Below are 18086 nucleotides of genomic sequence, written 5' to 3'. Positions count from 1 at the left end.
CATACCACACTCGGCGAATCACGTGGAACATGCCACGTGGGAGCAGGAGAAATTGGCCGGCGGCGGTAAATTTATTGATCTCTGCTCGGTCGGCGTCGTCGTCGCTAGCACGTGGCACAGCTTCATCACAGTTACATGCTCTCGTGCTGTACGTACATACACACACACACACGTTTACTATACGCGAACCGACCTTGAAATGATCAATTAGCACCAAATTACCACCATATAAAGGGAAAGCGAGGTTGTCACACTTGTTACTGCAGGCTCACACAAACACACGTGGTGGTGGCCGCCCCAGAGGGGTTCGGTTGACGTAAACCCGAAATTCGATTTCAACATCAATTATTTAGGGCAATTAAAGATGCACTTCGCACCGGGGATTACTAAAGGGTTTGGTAAACAATTAAATTATCGTATGAATGAACTATTTGATGATGATTCAAAATCAAAACATAAAACTGTTTTTCTCTCAGTAGAAAGGATACCAGATTGCAAAATGAAAACGAACCATTTTCCCATGCCAGAGAGAGATGTTCCCAAATGACAACTCACCGTCTATCATGGCACATCATCGGAGAGACTTTTCATTCACAACCGCAAAAGACACGGCCAACGAAAACTAGTTTGTCATTGTTTGCCATGGTAAATATTTGAATCGGGATGCGCCTCATCACCCAAACCGATTCCCACAGAAACCAGATATCCTGCGTCAGCATCCGTCAACCATTAGCAAGCGCGCTCTGGACCGCTTTTTTGGGTGCCAGATTTGTGCTGGAATAGAGGGCGGGAATTCCGGCACACAGTTTTACAGCCAGAGCCGTGAGAGCTATTTTTGGCCGCCGCTGGTGGCGACTTGCGACAAATCCGCAGGATATCTTTGGAGGGACGTCAACAGCGTCTTTGTTTCATCCAGTCATTGCCGTCATCAGCACTCACTGCTGTCGTCGTCTGCTTCATTCATTGGGTGAGGAACCACAAATGAGGCTATTTTTAATGCCATGCCGATCAGCCCCCACATTTGGCCAATTCGAGCTGACAATAAAGTTCGAGATGGCGAGGGCATTCATGGAATCGAGCTGGAGTGGGGATATCTCTAATCGATGACTGATAAAATTCTAACTGATAAACATTCAAGTTTGAAAAGCGACCATTAAAAGCCCATTTGAGCGTTCAAATTTACTTGCAGTCGCAGCTTTTGGCCGCACCATGCCCCAGAAAATGGGAGGAACGAGTGGGAGCCCTTCATCAAATGAGGATTTTTCAAATATTTTCCTCATCAGCAGCATGTCCGCACCATACATTCACGCTCGCCTAGCCCAGTCAGCAGTAAGCATTTGCCATCGGCAAGAAGGGGCTTGCCTTAAAAAATGCCATCAATTTATCCTGACTCCGGTCCGCGAGCCGGTTCCTTCGTTTGCATGGTGACACGGATAAACAGACGTGACAGAATTCTGTGACGTTATCTTTTTGTTTGAGCTTACCCCGTAGACAGGGTTTTGGCTAGGTCCACCATATGTCCAATTGCCATATGTTTGAACTTCGGATGAGCAACGATGTGTAGAGAGGAGACGCGTGGTGATTTATGGCTGCTGAGGAGCACGATGCGCCTTGGCTCTGAATCTAGACGAGGATCTGTTTGATATGGATGAAGGAAAAAAAAAACGTTGTTAAAGCAAATGTTTATAATAGCTGTGTTCTCGGTCCTCTTGTTTTTCACTTTTTCATGGGAGGTGATTCTTAAATATATGGGAAATTTTGTGTTTGCTGTTGTTTTCAAAAATCATACAGATGTTTTGATATTTTATTTTCACAAGTTATGTAATAGAAATAGGGTGGTAACTGAAATCCAATTTTCAAATTCAAACAAATCGTCGTAATTTAATTATCCGACGTGAAATTTCTGCAAGGACAGATTGTTTACTATCGTCCTATTTTTCGTCTGCAATCGACAAAACTTTTGTCATTTGCAGTATTCTCCTTAAGTGATCGTGTTAACTAATATATTTGTATTGTTTTTTTTTATGAATGAGATTACTAGCGTTTGTCTATTTAAACAAGCACAGATGGTAATCTCAGATATCCTCTACAAACTCCAGTTCGAATCTAGTTGATATCAAGGTTATTTTTTTTATTTGAGTTTTTAAGTTAAACATTTGCAATAAAATTCAGATATCTTCATTTGGATTGAAGCAATAAGCTTAACCCTTCATTTTGATTATTTTTTTTGCCCAGTTTTAGTTTTTAAAATTATTGAATTTTTGATTTAATTGAATATTATTTAATTGAGAATTTCATTGTAGTTGAGATTATATCGAATTTTCGATCTTAATGTATTTTGGATTTAATTGAATTGAATTTAATAGTATTTTGGGTTACGTTGAGTTTTAGATTTCATTGAATTTTGGATTTTAATCAATTTTAGATGAGGTCGAATTTTGGATTGTAATGAATTTTAGATTTTATTGAATTTTGAATTTCATTGAATTATGGATTTTAGGCCGTTGCAAATATTTTTTGAAGTTTATGTCCCTCGACTCTGATCAAAGTGTAGGGGGGGGGGGGGCGTGACAAATAATTAAAAAAAGCTAAACATACAGGCCACGGTGTCAGCATTTGAATGAAAATTGTTTTAAAATGCATCAAACACCTGTCCAGTTGTTTTGCAATCATTGATTTCCAAAATTTCTAAATACTGACGAAAATTTTATTTTTGCAATAAAAGTTTTTGCGGTGCTGTACATTGTAACTTCATAAAAGTTCAAATTATTAGATTAGTCTTCTGTTTCCATTGAAATTTTGATTTTTTTTTTGAAAAAATATTTTTATGCTCCCTGATTTTTCGGACCAATTTTGGTTAGTGACAGAGGCAATGCGTTTTAATTTAGCCAATTTGAAGAGTGGAACAGTGGTGAAATTTTAGGAGCATATTAGACAGTTAAGATGGAATTATAAAATTGCGTTTGAGAAGATTTTTGGTAGTTATTTGAACATTTGCTAGCTGCAATTTTCCTGTAATGCTTGAAATACGTAAATAAAAACCATTTAATACGAAAACAATTGAAATTTGTTGTATTTCGGATTGTATTTTGTTCTGGATTTAATTAAATGTTGGATTTAATTGCATTTTGGATTTTATTTATTTTTTGATTTTATCGAATCTTAGAATCTAATAAATTTTGGGTTTTAATGAATTTTGGGTTTCAATGAATTTTTAATTTTATGGAATTTGGATTGAATTTAATTATATTTTGAATTTAATTTGTTTTTGGATTTAATTGTTTTGTGGATTTTATTGAGTTTTGGATTTTATTGTATTTTGGATTTTATTGAATTTAAAATTTATTCGAATTTAGGATTTTATTGAATCTTAGATTTTATTGAATTTGCATTAGTAAGACCGTTGCAAATATTTTTCAAAGCTTATGTGAACACTTTACCCGATCTTGACATGAGCAACAAGTAAGGGATGACTAGGTTAATAGGAAATTTCGGAAAATTCTAGGTGACTAAATGGATGGGGAAAGGCAATGTTTTTTTATTTCTTTTCCTCGGAAGGCTTAGTTAATTTTGCGAAAATTTGTCAAGAGTAAGATTCTAATATTAAATTTAACGTTCTACAAATTTATCAAAGACTGCATAGCAATCCGAGTTGAGCCTTAAAGTTATCAACGATTTAAAAAAGATTATTTTTTACAGAGACACTTAAAGTTTTTTTGAAAAGGTCTTATAATCTGTTGTATTTCATATGTTTATAAAACTCTGAAATTGTGCTTTAGGAATCGAGCCAGAGTTTTTTTTTCCAAAATCTTTTTTGTCACCCTAGTGGCAATTCTAGTGTTTTAAAAAACAAAGCTGATATATATTGTATGTATATGTTTGCTGATTTCAATCTCAATTGGATTATTTTTTAGCAATCAATGTAAAATCAAACAATGATGTTTTAAAACATCCATGCTTAGAAATTCCTATTTGTAATTGTGTTGATAATAAGTGTTATTTTCAAACACTTGAAAGTTTTTTTTTACACCAATTCGGTAAAGTTGAGATCAAACTAGCATTTTCAATGTACGACATCTTCAGCTTTGTTGCCGATTTCGGTAAAAGTATCTAAATGTGTAGAATGTCCAAAACAACACCAAAAAAAATAAAGCTTCCGTTTTTTTCCGCCGCGCCACCAACCACTCGAGTGTCATCTATTGATTTTGCTTGCGCGAGACGCAACGGAGGCTTTTCCCTCAATATTTCCAAGACACAAACTTCAAGTGTGGTTTGTGCGAGTGTGTCTGTATGGGTGTGAGCGCGAAAATCTCCAACGCTGGAAACACGTTTTCCCCTCTCTCCCAGTTTTGCTCACGTTCTTTATGACGGTTGGCGGGAAAAAAACAACAGCAAAAAAGAGGGAAAACTTTTCGGTTGGGGGAAACTATTTAAAAGATTTTATGTGTTTCATCAGCGCTGTGCGGAAAAACAAGATTGTTTTTTTTGCCCTCCTCACACAGTATTGATCGGACAGATTTATGACTTGATTGTGCCTTGTGCGAAATTCACGTACCTTTTGCGCCGCTGAAGCAGGTGCCGCCCCTCAGGGAAGGACACTGAAGCAAAAAAGAAAAAAAGGAAGAAACGGTAGTTGCGGGTAAGGTTTCTGGTTCTCGCTTGGCTTATTTTTGTTCACCGCCAGAGTGAGCAGCTTGTTTGGCTAGTTTCCAAATTGTTTCCACTTGAAATCCATTATCCAGGTCAATGATCGAGATTCGCTCTCCACCCGTTGTAAATTTTCCGTACAGTGCTTAATTTTGCGTTTGTTTTTTGCTACTAGTCCCAGACCTTTTTTTATGAAAGTTTTTCCCCCAAAACTGGAAAATGACTAACGATTTTTTCCTCACTTTCTTTCCATCACCACAAACAAAAAAAAATGTAAATTTTTATCCTCCGCAACCGCAAACGAATGGATGGACAACAACAGGCACAAAGCGACGATGAGGACATGCCGGAAGAAGTGGCCGTGCCGGTGGAGGGCGGCAACTTCATGGAGGACTTCTTCCAGGACGTGGAACAGATCCGGGAGATGATCGACAAGATCCAGGCGAACGTGGAGGAGGTGAAGAAAAAGCACAGTGCCATCCTGTCGGCCCCACAGTCAGATGAGAGTGAGTGTTTGGCGAATGAGTTGGGTTTTTGCTGTTGGTGGTACTAATCGATGAAACGTCTTTTTTCAGAAACTAAACAAGAGCTCGAAGACCTGATGGCCGATATCAAAAAAACTGCCAACAGAGTAAGAGGGAAACTTAAGGTGAGTGTGCTCTAAGGTTTAGCAATGAAAGAATGATCACTGAAAACTTGCAATTTTTTCAGAGTATCGAACAAAACATTGAGCAGGAGGAGCAGACGAACAAGTCCAATGCCGATCTCCGGATACGGAAGACACAGCACTCGGCGCTGTCGCGTAAGTTCGTCGAGGTGATGACCGAGTACAATCGGACCCAGACTGACTACCGAGAGCGGTGCAAAGGAAGAATACAACGACAACTGGAAATTAGTGAGTTTAACCTTTTTTTTCGGTGGAGCGGCATGGTCACATATTGGACAACAACCACGAGACTCCATCGCCCCTCGAACAATTGTTGCTAATGCATGGATTTTCACTCTTGCAGCGGGTAGAGCGACGACAAACGAAGAGCTGGAGGAGATGCTGGAGCAGGGCAACTCGGCCGTCTTCACGCAGGGGGTAACGTAGCGCGTCCGAGCACGATTGCGATCGAGATGACAGCACGACACCAGTAGTGTGGTGACAATGTGGAACTAATCTGAATTTTCGTTCTGTTTCTTCCGACCCTCCTTCCCAATGACGATGACAATCGCGCAGATTATAATGGAAACCCAACAAGCTAAACAAACGCTCGCCGATATCGAGGCACGGCATGCAGATATTATAAAATTGGAGAATTCAATTAGGGAGCTACATGATATGTTCATGGATATGGCCATGCTCGTCGAGAGTCAGGTAAGGGGGAATTCAATTATTATAACACTCTCTTGACATCCTTGATGACTAGGCAGCGAACGAACGAACGAACGTGCGAGCCCCACGGCCATGGCGGCTGTGGGCACAGTGCCGTACAGAGATGGTCTCCATCGGAGACTAACGGGGTTGTGGGGCGCCAGAGCGCCAAGCTCTGGCAACTGAATGTCACAAACCTCTCGATAGTAGCGTTGTGTGTGTTCGGGAAATGCAGCAGCAAAGCGTTCCAAACAATTTAGTGTGCTTAAGATCTGTTTGTGCTTTACCTCCTTCTAGTTGTGATTATCCTGTCCCTTGAGTTGTCCCTGTTAGTTTCGTTCGTCATCGGTTGATTTCGGAACTGTCCGACAATAATTGACATTGTAAACCGCTCCCTTGGGGGTTCCTCCTCGGTTCCGAAATCAACCTTCGACGATCGAATCCGTTTTTTCGTTCCACTTTAGTCCCAGCCGGGAAAGCCCCATTTGAATATTTTATTTTTCAATTTACGTGTCCGGTCCGGATTTTCGCTCCAATCCAACCTAGTAATTCGTGCAATCGATGTTTGATTCTTTTAACACATTGTTTTCAATTAGTGTGCTCTCTGTGCCAAATTACCAATTCAAACGAGCAACCAAGACCGCGTAATGTCTCTGGCCCTGGCTCCGCACTGGGTCCACGTCCGAATCATTCAATTTATTTATGTTTCGTAAATGCTGTGAATTCGGAGGGGCACATTTCGTGCCCAGTTCCCAGTTTAATTTAATTTACCCGTTATTTATCATGCTCGTGCAGCCTGACCGGATAGTAAATTATGCTTGATTTTTATTTCGTTGTCCTTAACCCACAAACCCGGATGAGACACGTGCCAGCGTGTTGAGTTTCGTTTCAAACTATTTATATAATCTCTGCTTTTACTCGTTATTGCTTGATCTTATTGCCTATCAATTCCAGCTAGAATGTAGAATTTTATCTTGTTTATTACCTAGCCTATATAGATAGAACAACACAAAAAAAAACAAAAACCCCGAAACAAGGATACCAAAATCCAGCTGTTCCAATACCACCGACCGCGCTAACCCCGGGTCGATGGTGTTGTTCGATACAGCTGGTAAACCTCTGAGCCCCACCAAGTGAGAGGGGGGCCTCGTGAGTGTGTGTACTTGCAATCGACGACGAGCAGCTCCGCAGCTTCTGCGTTGAGTTTGCACGCGTCAGGACTTTGCGTTGATCCTCAAGCGCTACTTTGGAGGCTTACCACTGTAGAAATACCTGACCCACGACCCAAGACGATCCGACCCTCCGACGCTAGACAAATTATCGCCCGAGCAGTATCGACGGAATGTTCTGTCTGTCTGTCTGTCTTGTCCGTCTCTCTGTGTGTAAAATATACCTCTGTGTATGTGCCAAAAGCTCCTATCGTCGCCGCGGAATCGCTATCGAACCAAAAAAAGCCAGATTCATCTTTCCTTCTTCCGTAAACCAAACAAATAATAAACAGTAAACCGATCGTAGCTTTGAAACTCCTGTCTCCTCTGTAATACGTACTACCTTGTACACTATTGCTACCCCACTAAAAGCAACCAACCTGGCCAAATATGTCTCTGTCTCTGTCTCTCTTTCCTCGTTGTTGAAAGTGCCTATCTCTTCTATCTCCTGTGTATTCGTAAATTGCTCTGAAAACAAACAAAAAAACTTGTGTTGTCGGCCGCGTTTACAACGCAAATCAATGTCCTGACGGAAGTATTCAGCGATTCCACGTTAAATTAGCAGGATCCAGTTGAAATTTGGATCAAATTTTGCGTTGGCCAACACAATTAGTCTCGTATTATTTTTGTTTGGTGCGATTAGTCATCTGAAATAGAATGGCGTTTTTTGCGATTTTTGAAAACACCAGATTTTCAAAAAATCATGTCTTCGGTTAGGCTTTTATCTAAAAATTATTGAGATATTTTCAAAATATGAAATATGATGAAAACTTTGTTTGCTGATTTGATGGTCTCGGGACCAAAGATCTCGCAGTTAATTAACATGTCCAAAAATTGAGAATATTCATTAACAGGATTCTGAGATACACCTAATTAAAAAAAAACTCGGCATTCGGAACCTGTATTGACCATAAAGAGCCATGCGACTCCAGCTCGAAATGGGAACTCTTTTCGATGGTGCATGGTACTTTAAATTTGATAGTTATACCAAAATCCGATTTTTTTTTTCAAAACTTCATGTCTTAGAATCCTGATCCTGATAAAGTCCAATAAATTTTCTTACATTTAAAACCGCCAAACAGGGAATACTTGTCGAATGATTTTGGCCAATGAGCTCCCATGCCAAATTTGAACCAAATCGCAGTACTTTTCATCTGGATACTGCTGATTTGACGTGGAATCGTTGTATTACAGTCATCCCACATATTCGGAACGGTTTCCAGATCGGCCAGTGTTCAAAAAATCACAGCAAATCGATAATTGAACTTAATGATTCGCTTTTACCTTCATTTGAAAGCTTTTCTTGCGATCTTTCGAATGCTGTATCGAACATGTGCAACTTTTAACTTTTTTATGAAGTTTTTGATGAATTACTTTGACCCTTGAAATCCACAAATTCGGAACACTTTTTTCTTACGAATGTAAACAAACTTTGGATCTCTCCAGGAGTACATATTTATTACCAAATAATGATTTCACACACTGAAACCAATGAAACTCAAGCTTTGTGATGTTTTATACATGGTTTGATAACTTTTTTGTGAAAATATCAGTTAAATTCAGGTGTTCCACAATTGTGGGAGGCACAATAACATCCCACAATTATGAAACAGGCTATTTGGAGGCAGTGTTTTGCTGCCCTGGACAAAATAGTCTTGGAATGAAGTTTTTTGTTCAAAAAGTACTACTTTTACTAGTGAAATAGCAAGATAATGTCCAAATGAAGGTTCTAAAAATAGTAAGGTCGACAGAAAAGCTACTTTTGGCATGCTATTGACAAATTATCATAAAAGTGTTCCGAATTTGTGGGTGTTCCGAATATGTGGGATGACTGTACTGCTAGAGATACTTTCTGAAAAGAAAAAAACATGGATATCAAAAAAGTTTTTTTTATATTCAAAATATGCCTCAAGGGCTAAGCAATGCTTTGTTTCCTCTCAAAGACATTTTAAAAGTGATATCACTTTTTATTCAAATTTCCAGTAAAAACAAACATTGAGGTTTTTAGCTGTTTTGTATTTTTTTTTTAAATAATATATAATTCCTGGACATTCGATTTAAAAAAAAAATATTTTACAGTCCAGCGCACGCAAAAAATGTATTCAAAAATATTATTTTCATATTTCCAAAAAATGCGAAATTCTGTTTGGTATTAAAATTTTGTTTATTTTTAACGAAAAGAAAGCGGTTTCCTAAAATAAATGTGTTTATCAATTGCATGCAAGTTGCTGTAATGAAAATAAAATTATAATATAACGGCTGTATCTCTGTGATTGTGCAGCTATCCTAAACTGTAATACTAAATAATATTCTAAAAATTTTGAGTTTCTTAGATCAAATATGATTCCTAAAATGTACTACACAGTAAAAAAATCGTGGTAATATTACATGTGGGAATGAGTTTAGAGAAAATGTGTAATTTTACATTTATAAATGTTTAAATTTACCACTTTTTCGTTGAAATGAAACTATTTTAGTCTCGATTATTATTAAGGGTGGATAATTAATGGTCAAATGCTTCCTTTTTGTGTAATTTCACCTTTAACCATGTGCAAAAAAAAAAATCTACGAAAACCGATGAAAATTTTGCCAGTTCCTGATGTAAAATTATACTTTTTGTGAAACAAGTCATTAATGAAAGATTTTGTGTAAAATATGTGTAATTTTGCATCAAAAACTGGTGGTATTTTCGATGAAATTTCACTTTTTTCTCATTTTTATATGTAAAATGGCTTAAACAAAATGTGTACGGAATGTGTTTAAAAAAAAAAAAAAAATCAAGGTTTTCTGAGGTGAAATTACATTTTTCCTGAACCTTTTTGACGGATAACATGTAAACAGTAAACAAAATCATCTGTTTATGTGTGAATACATATGTACAAATATCATGAAAAAAATACATAAAAAAAATGTGTAAAATTTTTCAACCTGGGCACTCAATCCCATTTCCAAATGTTATTCTATCTTAGATAATGTGTAAAATTCCACACCTGTAATCTATAATAATGGTAGTATTACATGATAAAAGATGTAATATAATACCTTCCAAATTCTCCCCATCAACCATTTGTTTACTTTGTTCCATCCTTATTGGTTGGACAGCGTTAATAAGTCTGGACTTTGCACTTGTAATTTATTGCGTAGCCTAAATCAATAACGAAAATTTAGATGCATTTTTGCAGTTCGTAGACCTTTTTGTCGCATTTGTTGGAAACTTTGAAAGATCTTGGAAACTGATAATAAACCTTGAATACTTTTTTTTTGAATTTTTATCGGATTTGCACTTTTGAACCAGTATTTCTATTGATAGAAAAACGATACATGGTGAAAATATTTTCTAAGTGTCCCTCGTTTGTTGTGACTGTGATACGTACCTTCCTGTAAAGAATATGAGGCTGTCTAGCTGTTAGGACACCGATAAACGATTGATGATGCTGCTGCTGCAATAGGACTTTGAACCATCGTGGTCCACACATTTCGCCACAAGGCCACAATCGTCGATTCATATTTATAGCCTTTACTGTCTCGACCTCCCTGTCTTCACCCCCACCCCTCCAACACAACATCTTCTGCCCCACCACCAAAAACAAGCAAATACCGTCTCTTCTCTACGTCGCTCTTCCCTCTTCTACCACACAGGGTGAAATGATCGATCGTATAGAATATCATGTTGAACACGCAATGGATTATGTCCAAACAGCGACACAAGACACAAAGAAAGCGCTTAAATATCAAAGCAAAGCCCGCCGGGTGAGTAAAATCGACGATTTCTTAACTAATGTGTGTTTTTTTTTCTTTTTTCTTTTCATTTTATTTTTGGAAACCACCCCGACCCGCCCTTCGTCGTCCTTGTTGTTGTGGTTCACCACAACTTGTCCTGAATCCATTCCTCCCCACACATCCTCAATAAATATATCGTGCCACCTTAATCCTTTTTATTATATATCGCTTGCTTGACGAATTTCGCTTCATTTCTCTACTCTACACTCGCTCTCTCTTTCTAATATGTGTGTGTGTGTTTATTATTGTATGGTGTTATGTATTACTAAATATGAATTATTCTTTCATAACTATTTTGCTTATTGATATTAACGACACTCTTAACTTGTTAACTTGCATGATTTCTATGTAATTTGCATGTTTTGCTTTGAAACTTGATGCTGTGCGTGTTGAATGAATGAATGTGATGGACGAACGCGCGAAAATCATGATAACTGTGACAAATCTGGCGTTTGGGAACAATACTAATATCACGATCCGTTGGGAAATGGATAAACATTTATTTTCAACAACTTCTTCCGATGCACCGATGGTCCGAAATGTAATTAAATTGGTTGAAACACAACTTTCCACGATATGTACGAACGGTGATTGAATTGACATCTGCGCGTTCTTCCTCCTCACAAACCGGTGTTGTTAATCCAACTGATGATGATGATGTTTTCCGACCTGCGTGTACTAACGATATTAACAAACAATCGCTGTAAAAAAAACAACAACAAACAAACAAACAAACTGTGCTACAACTTTCTCTCTTCCTCCTTCGCCTCCCTCTTACGGGTCCTTCCGAGTTTCGCTTCGTCCGAACACGTGGCGGCCACTTCCTCGGCTTCCGGCACTGGGACTGCCTCCTCCTCTTCTGGCTGTAAATTCTCCTCCTCTCCGGTGGCCTCGAATCGCTTTCGTAACACCAACAACAACAACAACAACGCTTCTCGCCTTAACCGAACCCACTCCCGATCCCACGAACTCCTCAACCAAACCTCCTCCCCCTTCACGTCCTCCTCCGCGCCCACCCGACGGCGAAAACCGAACCTCCTCGCCGCTGCCTTGGCCCCGGGTCTTTCGCCGAAATCGCATTCGGTGTCGGATCTGCTTGGCGACGATGCTGCTGGAACCTGTGCGCCATCCGAAAGGGCGAAATGGTGGACCGAATTGAGTACCACGTGGAGCAAAGTAGGGACTATGTGGCAACGGGTCAGGAGCAACTGGTCCAGGCGAGCAAGTACATGTCCAAAGCAAGAAAGGTATTTATGACCGCGGGCGATGATGATGGTCCGAAACAGGATGATCGCTTACTTCGCCTTCGTTTTCTTTCTCTAACACGCGACTAACTAACCAAACGGAAACTTTTCTTCCACCTCCTGTCAAACTCACCACACTCGAAGTTTTGGGGTGTGGGCAGTAGTAGATTCGCTCTGAGTGTTTTCTTAACCGAAAGACTAACCTTTATTAATTTGTTGAGTGAAAGCGTGATGGCTTTGGTTGTGGGAAATTTGATTTTTAGGCCCCTTTCAACTCGGTGGAGATGGATGGTCGTTTGTCAATTGTTAAGATGCCATGCGTCTCCATTATTAGTATTTAAAAATTATCTTGGTTTGGGTCTGCTAAAATTTCAACTGTCGTTACTGTAAGTTTTATTCAACAGACTGAAAGAAATAAAATTGTTCACCAAATGTGCTTTGCTGGAAATATAACAAGCGTTTATAAATATTCTTTTTGGTTTATTATTCGAAACGTTGTTGTAGGTTATCTTAACTATTTGCAAACATAGTTTTTATTTCATTTTTATTTTTGAATCAAATTGTTGTTGCCATTTTTCATCAGTTTCGATTTCTCAATGATACATTCCCAAAAAAATAATATGTAAAGTTAAATTTGAAATCGAGAGGCTTATTTTTGTATTTGTTTTTAATGTGCATCGTTTGAAAGTAACACCCCTTTTCTGGCTATTAATTAAATTTGTTATTTTACAGATTTAAAAATAACAGTGTCCATTATTGTTCAGCCACATTTTTTTAAATGTATTTTCTTTTAATTTTTTTTTCACCAATGGAAAAAACTAAAAGAAAGTAAAAGATGGAAAAGATTAGCCTTTAAAAGTGTTTTGCATTTAGTACTCGTTTTTAAAAGATAAAAAAGCAGACAAACGTCAAAAAACAAAGACAAACCAAAATGACCGAGGGGTCATTAAGAACAAAATTAAAATGCAGTAAATACAACATTTTTTAATTTTGTAAAATTTGAAGTCACAGTTATATGAAACTTGAAAAAAATGCACTGGACAAAAAACCAAGAAACTTTTGTTTCATATTTTATTCAGAAAATATAGTAATTTGGTGGTCCCCTCGACATTTTTCGTTCAGCCTTGTTTGCGAGCAACATTCGGTAACTTGGCTACGTTCTCAACCCAGTTACCGAACAAGTACTGTAATGTATTTTCTATTGTCTGTATTGAGCAGTTCTCTATGAAATCGGTCTTTTTTTTAAATTAATTTTAACTTTTGCATTTTTTAAACCGGCTGAAATTTTTTTGGTGCCTTCGGTATGCTCAAAGAAGCCATTTTGCATAATTAGTTTGTCCATATAATTTTCCAGCTGTCCATACAAAAATGATATATGAAAATTCAAAAATCTGTATCTTTTGAAGGAATTTTTGATCGATTTGGTGTCTTGGGCAAAGTTGTAGGTATGGATAAGGACTACACTAAAAAAAAATACACGGTAAAATTTTTTGTTAAGTGCCCATGTTTGCCCACTTTTGAAAAAAAATATTTTTCCAAGCATTCAATATTATGCCCTTTTGAAATGTTAGTCTTGAATTAAAAAATTTTGTTTTCGAAAAGATCGGAAAATTTTACGAATGTTTCATATTTTTTTCGATTGAAAATCGGACCATTATTTGTTGAGATATCGACACTAGGAAATGGTAAGTTGTTTGGGTGAGACTTAGAAAATATCAATTTTCCTGTTTTAAAACCTTTGCATGGCAATATCTCAGCAACTAAGGTTCAAATCAACAAAATTCACTAAAGCAAAATTTAAAGCATTTTCTCAGCTCTTCAAAAAAAAAAAAATTTCATAGGTGGGCAAACATGAAAACTGTACACTTTATCAAAATTTCACCTCAGTACTTTTTGGTTGCAAATTTGATTTTACATCGAAACATGATGTTGAAAAGTTTTTGCGACCAATATTTTGATTTATTGAAAAAATTAGTATTGATTAAAAAATTCATAATTCGGTCAAAGATTTTGCACAACTTGGAAACAGAAAAGTTGGCACTTTGAAGTACCTTTACTAATAACTCAGAATATTCAAAAATGGATAAAAATCGGAACTTGATTTTTTCCGGAATGGAGCCTTGTTTTTAAGCCTTGGTGCAGTCTTTTAAAATAAAAAAATACTAAAACATTATTTACAGCTCCGGCGGATAGCTTTTTTTGCACGCACACAAACACTGCAGTGCTTTCAAATGGTTCATTAAATTTATTTTCCAGTGTAGTCAATATCCATACCTTTGCCGAAGACACCAAATCGATCAAAAAATTCCTTCAAAAGATACAGATTTTTAAATTTTCATACATCATTTTTGTATGGACAGCTGCCAAATTTGTATGGAAAATTATATGGACAAACTAATGATGCAAAATGGCTTCTTTGAGCATACCGAAGGCACCAAAAAAGTTTCAGTCGGATTAAAAAATACAAAAAAAATCGAATGACCGAAATTTGAGAGAACTGCTTATGTCTTTTCATCGTTAGAACAAGGAAGTTTGTGGGGACCATAAGTGAAAACTAATAATATTTAATCAGATGATTTTTTTTTCAGTTTTTAGTTATTCCAAACCCTTAGAGGTCTTTGTTAATTGATCTTTGCATAATAAAATTAATTTCATGTATTTTTAAAAATAGCAAAAAATAACTAATCAAAATAAAACGTGAATAAAAAAAACTACATTTTAAAATTATGTTGAGGCCATTTTTCCCCCTTCTCTACAAACGATTCCCCTTCTCTTGCTAAACGGTTCAAACAAAAGGGGTCACGATGAATCGTCCATCATCCTTCAAGCCCAGAAGATTGTCTCCGACGACGACGACCCGATAGAAAGTGCTGCTGCTGCTGCTAGTCCTCGAGGAACCTAGAGTTGTGTGCCAGTTTGAAGTGCGGCGCGAAATCCCAACCATCTTCGCTCTTTCCCCCCTTAGTTCCCAGAGATCCACGTTTCACATCCAACTAACAAGATCGGTGTCAGTGCTGGAGGGAATTCTGCCACACTCGGTTTTCCTCAGCAGCTTTTTCTTTTTTTTTTTTTGCTGTTGGTCTGTCCTTGCCACCGTCGTCGTCGTAGTCTGCTCCGGCCAGGCCAGGGTCGTTTCATTGCACTTGCTGCCTCTTCTGATAATGGATTCTCTTTTCTGCATCTGCGGGGGGAAGGTGGTTGCTCGTCGCGTCTGCAAAGGACGAGCGCGCGCACACACAGTGATTCCCTCCGGGGGAAGCCGACCCCGATGCCAACCCGTTTCGTCACCTCGTTCGTTCCGAAGTACCGGGATTCTCATTTCCTTGAGTTCAATCTATTGTGATTTGATGCGTGTTTGTGGGAAGGATTTTTTTCTCTTTTTTTCACGTTGCCTTCTTGTCGAAATGAACAGAAAACTGGAGAGATCTTCGCCGAGTCGGAGCAGCAGTTGCATAAACGATGTTATTTGAAACATTCCGTTGCTTGAATTTGATTTCTCGGAAGCCAATTCGGCGGCGCTGAAGATCAACTTTGAGTTTGCTAAAGGTCATACCAATGGCTCTTGCTTTCTGGAAAAGAAGCAGCAGCCTCTTTGAGGTGACCTTTAGCCGGTTGGCCTGCGGATATTTTTGGTTTGTTTAAGCAAATCTGGCGTAGTGGAAAATTCTTTGAACAGATTTTTTAAAGTAAGAATTTACCTAGTCAAACTTGGCTGGCGTTTTGATCTGCAGAAAAAAAGTCCCCCCAACTCTCTACTGTAGTAAAGCTCTAGACCATGTTGTGTGGTTCAAGGAAAGGGTGCATGTGTGAAAATGTGGCAGTAAAAACGGCTCTCTAGGCGATAATTATTTTCACAGGATTTTGCGGAGCCTGGGTAGATTCCGGTTGCGCTTACTTTGTACCTTAACATAGGCTCAGTGCCTCTGTGCTTGGAGTGATGTAGTGGTTTTTCGGTTACTGCAGTGAATTCTGCAGCAAATGTACATGACGAACATCGGTATTGTAGTTTGCCTTCTCCATTGAAAAGTGTCTCTAATAATAAGGCCCATAAAAACACTTGATTTTATTATTTTATTTATCAGTCTGTGTTATGAAAAGATACCAAAAAATACTCTCAACTATTTAACGTTAATTTTGTGATTTAGTAAGAGTGCCCCTAACTGACTTTGGCAATGGGAGTTGTTATTTATAAATGATTTCCTAGACGTTTTCACATAAGCGAAAATGGACATTCGAGAATGGATGTTTCGAGCTGAAACGCCAAATAAGGGTTAGATTGGTTGTAAGTCCCAAGCCAATCATGATTTTGTGCGGTCGAAAAATATGTCGATAAAATTATTTATTTTTGTGATTTTTGTCAACTTCATTGTTTTGTTTATGCAAGTTGATAGTAAATTGTTTAACTAAGAAAACTCAATATTTATTTCATAGCCATATTTACCAACCTACACGGACTGAAAATGGAAAAAGATTACATAATTTCAAATTATTCCATAAATCTATTTTTGTTCAATTTGATCTAATTTCTTTAAAAGGTAGCAGGTTTGAAATAACTGAAAAAAATCAAGTTATGTTATTGTCTGGAGGTCAGAACTTGTTATTACAACACCCAGATTAGCTGTTTTAATAACACAAAATAATAACAGGTTTGTTCGAAAAATAACTCATTCAAAAATTATTACAAGAAAATTCGAAAACAGAGAAAAAACATGTTCGCGATAACTCAATTTGGTATTGTTGAGATATGTTTTTGTACTACTAAAAAACTGGTTTTTGGTATTGATTTCTTATTATTAGCTTATTATATTTCTTTTAATATCATTGCTTTTTGGGTTATGGAAAATTGGTCAAAATTTCCCCATAGTTAAAGTAAATTTCAACAATAAAAAATAATAACAAATTAGGTTATGACTAGGCTTAGTGTTTTTTTACGCTCAAAAATTGCAAATTTCACAGGGGCAATAATTTTAAATCATAAAATTTCACGAAGATTCAGCGGAACGTGACAAATTTTATAATAACCTTGACGTTTACGTTTAAATCACAGAAACTACTCTATATGCTATCTATAACTGGATTTGAACGTGACACAAAAAACTTTTCCTAATTTTCAAAAATAACCTATATTTTGAAACGTATGCGTATGCGTATTCTCATTTATTGAACTGCTTTTTCCAATATTCGACTAATAAAGCCCAAAAATCGCTGATTTGCATTTATTTTAGGCTTTACATTTTATTGAACCAAAGCAAAAATTTAGCAATATTGTCCAGCTGAATCGATTGAGATAATTTGAATTTTCTGCGATATTTTGCCCAGTTAGAAATATTTTTCAAAATTTTCATCTCACTTTTCAAAAACAAAATTAAAAATCAATAGGCAAAAATAATGTTATCATTAACGAAATCTCAACAATTTTATTCATAATCAGAACACAGAACTGGTTGGTATTTTAAAATTTTATATTAAGCAGGACTCAGAAAAAACAATTTAATTCGAAAAAAACAGTGCAATCTTTGAAAAATTTATCACAATATACTTGTTCAGTCAATTATAACAAGTTTTGGATGAAAAAGCCAACATTTGTAAAAATTAACAAACTTTAACTTCACTTCGCTAGGAGACGGTGATTTTAGCGGATTGCAGACTGGATTTTCGCCATGTGATGTGATGATTGTCTAAGCCCAAGTTGCCTAGGAATCGATAATTGGGAATAGAACCAATTCTACCTGAACCAGATTCTCACCACCATGGCAGCCGTCCATTGCCGGCCGCTCCCATCTTCACCGCGCACCAGGGACAAGGAAAGAGATTTGGAAGATGGGAAGTGTTGATGCTCCACTTGTTTAA

At 37.3% G+C, this 18086-nt stretch overlaps 1 protein-coding gene across 8 annotated transcripts in view; it reads left to right on the top strand.

The window, feature by feature from the left end:
- LOC6031102 (syntaxin-1A) overlaps positions 1-18086 on the top strand; it is an 87348-nt gene that overhangs the window by 50202 nt on the left and 19060 nt on the right. For 6 of the 8 annotated variants that reach the window (XM_038261723.1, XM_038261724.1, XM_038261730.1 and 3 more), the window contains 6 exons: positions 4970-5153; positions 5223-5296; positions 5359-5542; positions 5658-5731; positions 5870-6007; positions 10852-10962. In XM_038261723.1, coding sequence (XP_038117651.1) covers positions 4970-5153; positions 5223-5296; positions 5359-5542; positions 5658-5731; positions 5870-6007; positions 10852-10962 — 765 coding nt within the window. Of the gene's footprint in view, positions 1-4969; positions 5154-5222; positions 5297-5358; positions 5543-5657; positions 5732-5869; positions 6008-10851; positions 10963-12128; positions 12240-18086 lie in introns of all 8 variants that reach the window. The other 2 variants (XM_038261726.1, XM_038261728.1) reach the window with 1 other exon arrangement.

This window comes from Culex quinquefasciatus, chromosome 3 (genome assembly GCF_015732765.1).
Source record: "Culex quinquefasciatus strain JHB chromosome 3, VPISU_Cqui_1.0_pri_paternal, whole genome shotgun sequence".
In the NCBI taxonomy this organism is placed as follows: Eukaryota; Metazoa; Arthropoda; class Insecta; order Diptera; family Culicidae; genus Culex; species Culex quinquefasciatus.
This window is presented reverse-complemented; position numbering and strand designations above follow the sequence as displayed.